The 10,162-nt window shown below is 44.1% G+C and overlaps 1 protein-coding gene across 4 annotated transcripts in view; it reads right to left on the bottom strand.

Annotated features, from left to right (window-relative positions):
• Positions 1-3,322: 3,322 nt before the first annotated feature.
• LOC106889086 (oxidative stress-responsive serine-rich protein 1-like) overlaps positions 3,323-10,162 on the bottom strand; it is a 9,739-nt gene continuing 2,899 nt past the window's right edge. Inside the window, exons 1-4 of one of the 4 annotated variants that reach the window (XM_014943809.1) lie at positions 9,367-9,976; positions 7,078-7,194; positions 4,871-4,984; positions 3,323-4,134 (exon numbers count right to left, since the gene is read on the bottom strand). In XM_014943809.1, coding sequence (XP_014799295.1) covers positions 3,444-4,134; positions 4,871-4,984; positions 7,078-7,154 — 882 coding nt within the window. In that variant the 5' untranslated portion in view covers positions 7,155-7,194; positions 9,367-9,976 and the 3' untranslated portion in view covers positions 3,323-3,443. Of the gene's footprint in view, positions 4,135-4,870; positions 4,985-7,077; positions 7,593-9,366; positions 9,977-10,162 lie in introns of those variants that run through there. The other 3 variants (XM_014943810.1, XM_014943811.1, XM_014943808.1) reach the window with 3 other exon arrangements.

Raw genomic sequence — 10,162 nt, 5'->3', positions numbered from 1 at the left:
CCCTCCCCTCCTTCCCCGTCGCCCGCCCCGGGCAGGGCTCCAGGCGGAGAAGAGGCTGGGAAAGTCAATGTCTGCTTAAAATAGAGCCTGGGAAGGGGCCGCCTGGCTCCCTCCTGCCTGCCCGCACCGGCACCGCACCGGGAGAGGAGGGAGCCGAGCCCCGCTGGACCCCCGAGGGATGCCCGGGGCAGGGAACGTCTAGGGACAGGTCTGCTCCCACCTTAGAGCAAGGGGTAGAAGCACAGCCCTCCCCCGGGTTACAGCCAACATCTCACCCCGGCTCCTGCTTTTAACCTGAATTTCCAGAGCTGCTTTAAGGTAGCGAAAAAGATCCACAAATAAGCCATTCCTCCCTCTCCCAAACAACAACAAACTTACCCAATCTCCTTAACAGCCGGCAGCAGCACACGCAGTGGGGATTAGGGTGAAAACACCCATATTTATGAAGCGGCTGCATCCCAAGCTCTGCCTCTTGAGCCAAGCGCTCCGATGGCTCACTGCAAACTGCTGTGCCTGTTTGGATCTCACTAGTGGAGACAGGTCAACCCTTCAGCAGGGACAAAGGGGTAGAAGCACAGCCCTCCCCCGGGTTACAGCCAACATCTCACCCCGGCTCCTGCTTTTAACCTGAATTTCCAGAGCTGCTTTAAGGTAGTGAAAAGGATCCACAAATAAGCCATTCCTCCCTCTCCCAAACAACAACAAACTTACCCAATCTCCTTAACAGCCGGCAGCATAATTTAGTCTGGTTGGAAAAGAAAGGTGAGACCCTACCCTTGGGGCAGCTGCAGGGGCACAGAGCAGCCACAGCCACCTTGCTTGAAAGAATCCATATCCTCTCCACCACCTGCATTTCATGATGAGGAATGAAACACCAGAGTAACAGGATAATCCAAGCCCCCCCTTCTTCCAGCCGCCCCTGCCCCATCTCCAAAAGACACTGTCACAGCAGGACAGTGACAGAGATGACCTTCCCCTCGCTGACCACGAGCTGCTGAGAAGCTGCAAGAGCCGTGGGGCAAGATGGTGCCACCAGCGGGTTGTGGTGGCCCACCAAGAGGAGCTCCCCAGGACTACGCCGAGCTCTGGGGCAAAGCTGCCACGGGCCACAGCGAGTTCCAGACTCACATAACAGACCTTGACACCTTGGAGAACCCCCCACTGGTCCTGCTATAAGAAAGAATTATACAAAAAAAGACCAACAATATTTACCCGCAAGAAAAGCTAAGTACGTATATACAGCACAAACTCCAAAACACCCGCAGGCACGGGCAAGAAGGACCAACTGCCCACTATAAAGCTAATTACAAAAGGCTTCACTTTTATTCAGCCAGGGGCTCCAACACGACAGAGGAGTGCTGCTTGGCAGAACTAGCCCTCTAAAATTATATATATATTTTTTTAAAAAAGATTTTTAAATTGGCTGAAGTTATATAATTTTTTTTTTTTTAAAGCTAAGCTCTTAGACTACTCAGTCACACTTCCAAGGTTCTCTCTGCACAATTAAGGGTTGGAAATTCACATTTTCTCAAACGAAAAATAGAGGTTTTTGTTTTGTGGTTTCTGGGTTGACCAAACCAGCCTAAAACGCCCCGCAGTAGCAGAAGGGAAAGCGTTAAGGCAGCAGTGGCAGCTGCCCATGGTCTTCTGTTTCATGGTGTTCCAGTATTTACCAGCCCAAAAATGTTGTAACTGCCCTAAGAGGGTGCCAAGTTCAGGACCACGTAATTATTTACTTAGCAACTCTTCCTCATCACATAGCACAGCTGTGAACTGATAGCACACTGTGTTTAAATGTTAATAACTTCTGCAGATGTTGGCATTTAAAGAGCCTTTGTTGACCACTGCCATACCCACACGGCGAGCCTTCAGAAAGCACTAACACCGCGGGTGAACCCAGGCACCACCCGGAGCTCCTCTTATTTCCTCATTTTGGCAGAAAACCCCTCTTCTCCCCCAAAAGGCTGAGGAGACACAGAGGAGCCAGCCGTGCCCAGCCAGCCCACAGCCTGCCTGGGGGGGACCTCTAGTGGCCCAGCACCGCTCACCTCCCTCCCCAGTCCACACCAGTTCACATCTTTCTACTCTATTTGTATTTTGACTTTACCTCCTGGATTCTGTAACGTGGTACCGAGCACCTGACACTGCAACACACAACCCTCCAGGTACAGCTCTGGGGTGAGTAACGAAATAAAGCAGCACCGTATCAAAAGGTGTTCTGAGCCCCACAGCCGTGTGGAGGCTGCTGCCTGCAAGAGTTTGGGAATGGTAAAGAGTAATTAAATTAAAGAATTATTTGAGAAGTAAGGCCATTTTGCACTTCACAGCCCAGTATTGCAGACAGCAGTCACCAAACAATTGCCTTGACTTCAGAAATACATTTGCAGGAGAATCTTTGTCTCAATTTCTTCTCTGGACTTTACAGCCGAGAAAAGTTCAGGTACTGCAAATAGTAAAGACAAATCTAACTCATCTCCCCCTCAACAAATCATACAATTTTCTGGGATGCTCCTTTGCTATACACACATGTATAAAAGACAGATCGTGCTGAAGCACACTGAGTGTGGCAAACTGGCTGCTTCTGGAGAAGTAAATATCAGGAACAATGTAAAGCTCCACCTGTATTTTGGACCTGGGCGAAGCACCTACAGCAACAATGGCTTAGTAAAAAGACTGAAGGAGAAAGAAAATACAGTGCTCAAGATCTCCCTGCTGCACAGCTGACAACTGTTTACTCAAGTCTACGGATCTTAATACTTGAAGGGTTATACTTGGTGTTACAGAGAGGGCTGAACAAAGTGGAAAACACAGTGCAGGAATTAGACCACTGAAGGCTATTTTGGCCTTCCTAAAATATAAACTAAACAGGGCCCATCACCTCATTCCTCCTTTTAGTTAACTAGAAGCAGCCCCCCTGAAGAAAGCAGGGTATTTCTGCTGCTGCAGACAAGTCTCTAAGGCCTGGTGGACACTTGACAAGAATTTAGGCTTGCTTTACATTTTCCATTCAACAGCACAATAGAGATTATAATAACTTCTTGAAACAACCTTGCTTTGATTGTCCAAGTTTCTTGTCTGATGAGGCAGCTCAGCAAGCAAATATTATGTTAACCTACTGGCATCTGACTACTTTAACACCAAAGATGGGGCAGGAGGATGTCTGTTCATCCCATCAGAAAAGAAGCCTGGTTAGGCACAAAGAAAGAACAATGCCTCCAACCTGAGAGAAGACAACTCTTCTCTCCTGAATTTGCCTAGAGAGGTAGTAGTACCAAGGAGAGGACAGGAGATGGTTTGTCCACCTTAAATAATGAACATTAGCTAAGATGCAAAGAAGTGTTTTTATTGCAAGCACAGTGAGCAGGGAGCGGGTTGCATCTCACATGAATGTGACTGAGGGCAGATTTAAGCCATCCCCCTTCCGTTTTTAGTGCTCATTGCTGTCAGGTGTACATCATTTCCGCCATGTGAGACATTTTCTTTGGAATATACAAGTAATATTCCATGTATCCCGAAAGATCTTCAATAGTCACATCATCCACAAAGGCCCTGGCTTGCTCAGAGCAGGAGCGTGGAGAACTTGAGGGAGTTCTTGATGGCAAAGACTGGGAGTGATCCTCAGAAACTGTTCTATCAGGTGCCAACTGGAGGGTGTTCTGCAAGCCAGAGAATTTGTACACTTCCATATCTTGCCATCGTTTACACTGACAGGCTTTATCTGCACATGCACAGGGTTTGTTCGTGTTCAGCTTGCACATGGATTGGAAGTCAGAAAGCTCTGTAGTTTCTAGGCTGGTTTTGGATACTAGAGAAAGGGCAGCTGCAGAGTTCTCCTGTTTGTTCTCCAGCACTGACTGTGTAACAGAAGCTCCCAAAGACTCAACGTCAGCTCCCTTCTGGCCACCATCAGGAGCAATACTGCATCGTTCGTGTGCACAGGTTTCCTTTGGGACTGGCATCCCAAACCCACTGCTGTCATCTGGGGCATCGATCTGGCTTTTCTGCACTAGCTGGTTGCACATGGAATGTGGTTTTGTGCTGCAGTGAATAAACTTTGGAGGATGAAGAATTGGAGACTTGGAACGCCTGCGACGCTGGGTTCTCACAACTCCCCTTGAAGGCTTCTTCATAGACCTACCAGGGAAAGATACAAAAGGGAGTGAAGATTCACTAAAAGACTTATTGCTGGATTACAAATAACATTGGGCAAAATCTCTACTGCATTTATATTGCAAGCTCAGAGTATCTGCTCGGGGTATTCTGCTATCTTGGAATTGGACTTTGTTCTAGTCAAGCAGCTGTATTAAAGGAACACCAGAGAAATGAAACCAAAAGCGTGTGCTTTTAAGGTTAGAAAATGAGTAAAGCACGTGAGACATGACAAAATAAGCTCTAAGAGAAGGACAAAGCATAAGATGACAGCGCAAAACTAATGAATCAAGGTCAGAGGGTAGTTTTGTTTCAGTAGGAGATGAGCGCGAAGTTCTGCATAGACACTTCAGAAACAATTCTTTATTTCAATCTAGTTCCCAAGGCGTACTGACAGCTTCTGCAAAATCAGTTATTGAAAGAGATGTATTCGTGATTGTCTGATTCAAAAACAGCAGTTCACATTTAAATTAAGAAGTATCTATAGTGTTTGGAAACCTATAGTTGAACAGCATTTCCTTTCACTTCCTATAATTGTAAATAAGAATAGTAGTCACCTATGAACAGAAAAATGGGGTGTAGAGTATTTGAAACAGTCTCTTTAATAAAGAAAACTTTTTTCCCTTGTGTAGGGGTGTAGTTACGAGAAAACTTGCCTATTTAAAATTCCTTGTCAATGCAGTATCATTTAAATAGTCTGATAATCCCTAGCTTCTCTTACCCATGCCAGGTTTCCTTTGAAGTACACACGCTCTTAGATTTGGTTTCATCTGCTGCTGTTCTAACTAGTGTTCTTGGACTCGTCCCTTCACCCACAGAGAGAGAAGCAGTAGATCTGTGAAAGAGAAAAAAAAGTTTATCAGCCTATACTGATTAGCATTATGAATATGAAAAAGTTTATTAATCTTCTTTCCCAGAAGAGATTGCCAGGAATCATTTACAATACGTCTTAAAAACATGCCCACAAAGATGACTCGAATAAGAAAGATAGTGTTTACACATTCCTATCTCTAAAGTTTGTGTAACGGACTCTTTCACCAACGTGATGCCATTCAGCCACTCCACTGCCAATCCAACCCCCCACGCCAATGACAGAGCACACACAATGGCTAAACTGCAGTTTCCCGGGAGAGGGGAGGGGAAAAAACACCAGCACTGAAGAAACACGTCTCTTTTTCCAGAGACAAACAAGCCATTCTTTCCTAAAAATAAATGTTCTTTGGAGACAAACAGACTTTGTTTAACTGAAGAACACACAAGTCTCTGTCTAGGACAACATAAGCTAAAACTCCTCATACTGTTGCAAGCTCAATCACTTGAGCAACGGAGTTGTGTCAGTTCTTCAACTTCTATTTGAGCCAGGGACCTTCACAAGTCTCTGTCTAGGACAACATAAGCTAGAACTCCTCATACTGTTGCAAGCTCAATCGCTTGAGCAACAGAGTTGTGTCAGGTCTTCAACTTCTATTTGAGCCAGAAGATTTACTAATTTTTCTGCTGCTATAAATGCATCCCAAAGTCCCATTTTTGAGGAGCTGTGATAATCCCAAGAATACTTTTTCCAAGTTGTGACTTCACATACTACACTGAAATTCACAAGGAAATTATTTTCCAAATCCTATATGAAATTGGTTTGTAAGCCAGGCCGATTCCCTGAAAAGTGAAAATAAAAGTCCCCACACACTGTTCTAGGATAAGTTGAACCCCTATTAATTACCAGTTAAAGCATTAGTCAAACACCTGCTATTTTCCATTTAAAGAACAATGAACACCAAGCATTAAATTGAAGGTCAACAGTAAAAACTCCAAAGTAATTAGGTATGCCTGACCTGGGGGTGGGACTAATGATACTGAAGAAGTGAGAGACACTTGGGTGGTGGTATATTTCTAACAAGATTAATTACTTAAATGAAAGATAACTTTAGAAGCCCACTTTACCTAACTTCTACGATAATTCTAGTTACTATTTTGATATTTACATACTGCCTTACCTACACTTTCAGTTCAGTCATATGTAATATGTCCTAAGTAATGTAATGGTGCACATGTCAGCAGAAAAAACATTATATAGAAGCCTTTTTTTTTTTTCTTCATTTCAGACAAAAATGATTGTCACTAACAGAAGACACGCTGCTTGTGTTCTGCCACTTGCGACAGGGAGGATAAGTGCCACATGTCAGATCTCCCACAAAACAAGACAACAACAAAAAAGGATTCTTTCCCATTTAGTGATTTTGGTTATAAATAGGGAATTTGTTAAGTGACATCAATAAAAATAGTTCGTGTGGGAACCATGCAGTGAATCTAACGCTCTCCTTTACTGACATGGAAAGAACGTTCCTCTCAGGGGAAAAGAAGGGAGTTTATTCTCATGGCAGGCCTTCGGAGCCCCAACGATATGCTAATTTTGAGAGCAGAGTTGCAGGGCTACAGACATAACCTCTGGCAGCCAGATTCACGCCAAAATTCACTTCAAGCACGTTGTCAACCCCTGACTATGGTTAGATTTGTTTCAAGCCTACTCCTTTACTGACATGGAAAGAACGTTCCTCTCAGGGGAAAAGAAGGGAGTTTATTCTCATGGCAGGCCATCAGAGCCCCAAAAATATGCTAATTTTGATAGCAGAGTTGCAGTGCTACAGACATAACCTCTGGCAGCCAGATTCACGCCAAAATTCACTTCAAGCACGTTGTCAACCCCTGACTATGGTTAGATTTGTTTCAAGCCTGTTGGGACCTAACAAGGATCAAATAAATTACAATTCCTTCAGAAGTGCAGAATTCATTTCAGTTTGTTCAACTAGAAGGGAGGCTTTCAGTGCCTACCCTTTTGGAATTACTTCATTCCTTCAAATTTAGCCACAAGAGTGTTCCCTTTGAGTCCGTTTGTAATGTGTTAACTCCGTTCCTCCCTGTGGTGATACTCACCCAGCTGTGTCAACTCTTAGTTTTTTGAATGCTGTCTGCAGGCTTTCCTCTTCTCCATCCTTAGCTTCTGTTTTCATTATTGGGATGGCCAGAAGCTGCCAGAGTTACCACGTACTGCTACAAGCAGGAAAGAGACATGACTGTAAGAACCTTGTTAAAAACATTAGTTGCCCAGCAGCATCATAATACACGAAAATAAACTCAAAATAGCACACTGAGCACACAAAGCTGAGGTCATTCCAGTAGAACATTTTTGAAAGTTGATTCAGAACAAGCTTTATGATACCCAAGAACGGAACAAACAGTCTCTTCTACAACTGCATAGGTGAATTAGCAATTTAAAGTGAAATTTGGGGTCAACAGTGTCTTGCACATCCATTACAGCTTAGACAGACTCTTCTGTTGTTTTAAGAGTATTACCAGAATAACTTCAGAAGAGGTGAAAAGCAACAAGCACCACCATTAAAAACAGTCAACTTTCTACTACTATTTCCGACTTTGGAACTTGATGTTACATATATATTAAGAGGTGAAAAGCAACAAGCACCACCATTAGAAATAGTCAACTTTCTACTACTATTTCCGACTTGGGACTTGATGTTACATATATATTAAAAAACCAAACCAACAAACAAAAAAACCCCCAAAACATAACCAAAACAACAGATTTTCCCTAAAACAAGATAAAGTTTTAAGCTAAACAACATTTTTCGATCTGAGATAAAGTTTTAAGCTAAACAACATTTTTCAATCTTACGTCTAGATCCCAGCAAGAGTAACACACTCCTATCAGAACGTATTTTGATTGCAAATAGCTATTAAAATTTTCTGACACCACAAGAAGCTCTGCACAAGTACAAATAACAGTAGGAACGGTAAACAATAAGCCTTGTTTTAAATAAAAAAGGGATTGATAAAAGCTGGCTGATGTATTTCTTTAGAATCTACCCTGGGTATCATTTAATCTAGCTAAGAAGGAATCTCAAATCTTTCTAAATTTGATGCTCTTCAGTGCTGTACTTTCGGCAATCACTTGCACACCCTACACCGGCCCTGCTTCCGCTAAAAAGTACTTCATAAAGGTTTTCTTCCCTAGCACAGGCTTTGCTTTTGCTGAGCAGCAGCCACCAACAGTACCAAGTCTCAGTTCTCCACCAGAGTACCTCAAGCTCAGCATTTGTTGAAGTTGACCTGGCTGATTACCCTGCTTCATTTAGTGCTTTTGACTTCTCTACTTGGGAAAAACAGGGCTATTTGCTGTGGGTGCTATTACTGAGAGAGCCTTCGATTCCACTGTGTGGGTTGTGACAAGATCATCTTCTCAGTCTTTATTTTTAAATTACAAGGTTTTCATATTTGAGAACCTTCTACAATGAAATGACTGCTTTGGTAGACAAAGGGAGAGCACTGGATATTTTGACACTGTCTCCCCTAAGATGCTCATGGAGAAGCTGATGAAGCACAGACAGGATGTGCAGACAGCGAGGTGGACTGAAAAATGGCAGAACTGCTGTGCCCAGAGCGTTGTGATCAGTGCCATAAAATCAAGCTGGGGGTCAGTGACTAGTGGTGTATCCAATACTGGGTCCAGTCCTGTTTAATGTCTTCATTAATGATCTGGATGACAGGGCAGAGTGTACCTTCAAGAGATTTGCTGATGACACCAAACTGAGAGTGACTGATACACCAGAGCATCCTGCTGCCATCCAGAGGGACGTCGACAGGAAACCCCTTGAAAGGGGCCAACAGGAACCTCATGGACTTCAACAAGGGAAGTGTCCTGCCCCTGAGGAGGAACAAGCCCATGTGCCAGGGGACACATGCCGGGGACAACCAGCTGGAAAGCAGCTTTGCAGAAAATGGGTCCTAGGGGCCCTGGTAGACACCAAGGTATTCAAAAGCTGTCTGGACATGGTCTTGAGGAACTGGACTGGCTTGGGGTGGCCCTCCTTGAGCAGGGAGGTTGAACCTCCAGGGATCCCTGCCAACGTCAATTGTTCTGTGATTCTGTATCTTCCTCAAGCTTTAAAAAAACCACTAAGAAGGTGGTTTTTTAAACACAGCGAATGGTAATAGCTCCTGTAACAAGAACACACTTACACAGAGAACTAACTCCACCTAATACCACAGCAATAACACCTACGTTAGCGCTACTTCTACCAACTAAGCACCAGCTTTTTTTGTAGCGTGGAAAAGAAAAGATCTTGGTGAAGAGAGAGGAGTAATCAGAACCTGTGCAGCTCAGTTACTTATGCAGATACAGAGCGGTAATTTCTGTTCCCTCACAACCTCATTCCAGTTGGAGGAGGCAGCTCTCCCTGCTGTTGTTCCGGCTGCTCGCTGGGCTGTGATTTCATCCGGACACCCTGTGTTGCAGACAGCTATTATGATACAAGCAGAAGGATAATGTATCCCAACAACTTCAAGGCACACGTCGTCCGGTGAGTCAGCAAGTAAACACGAGAGGAGGAAGCTAACACACCGACTGACAACGCGATGCTCATCTGAGCAACTTATTATTTTAGATACTCTCTTAGTTAAATACTACTAATCTGGTGTAACATGCGGTCCCTACTTCTGAAAGTTTTTTTCCTTGACCCAAATGGAAAGTCCTTTAAGACTAAAAATTCAGCCTACAACCGTGTTGTTTTTTTTTAAAATACCAAACCTCTGTCTTATATAACCTTACTGAGAAAATGGTAGCAAAACATTTTAAATCACCACACAATATCCAAAACATACTACGAGTCTTAGACTAAATATTTTATCATGTTGGCCTTCATCGCTGACACAGTAAGCGCTCAAAAAGATGCAGAATTTATTCAGATAAAAGACCCACTCACTCTGTGGTAACTAAATACAAGCTTAAGCATTTTAGACGCACCAGCCAACTAGCACTGACATCAAGAAAAAAATAATTACAGTGAAAAACAAACAAACCACAGCCGACCGGATGTGACCCCCCGCCTCCACCGGAAGAGGCGGGAGCGTTGCCGCTGGCGCAGGCGCACGGGCGGGCATGCGCGGCGCCGCGGGGCGGTGACCTCACTTCCTGTTGTGCTCCGCGCGCCACCACTCCCCCCCC

This window comes from Calidris pugnax, unplaced genomic scaffold, assembly GCF_001431845.1.
Source record: "Calidris pugnax isolate Ruff unplaced genomic scaffold, ASM143184v1 scaffold118, whole genome shotgun sequence".
Taxonomy (NCBI): Eukaryota; Metazoa; Chordata; class Aves; order Charadriiformes; family Scolopacidae; genus Calidris; species Calidris pugnax.
This window is presented reverse-complemented; position numbering and strand designations above follow the sequence as displayed.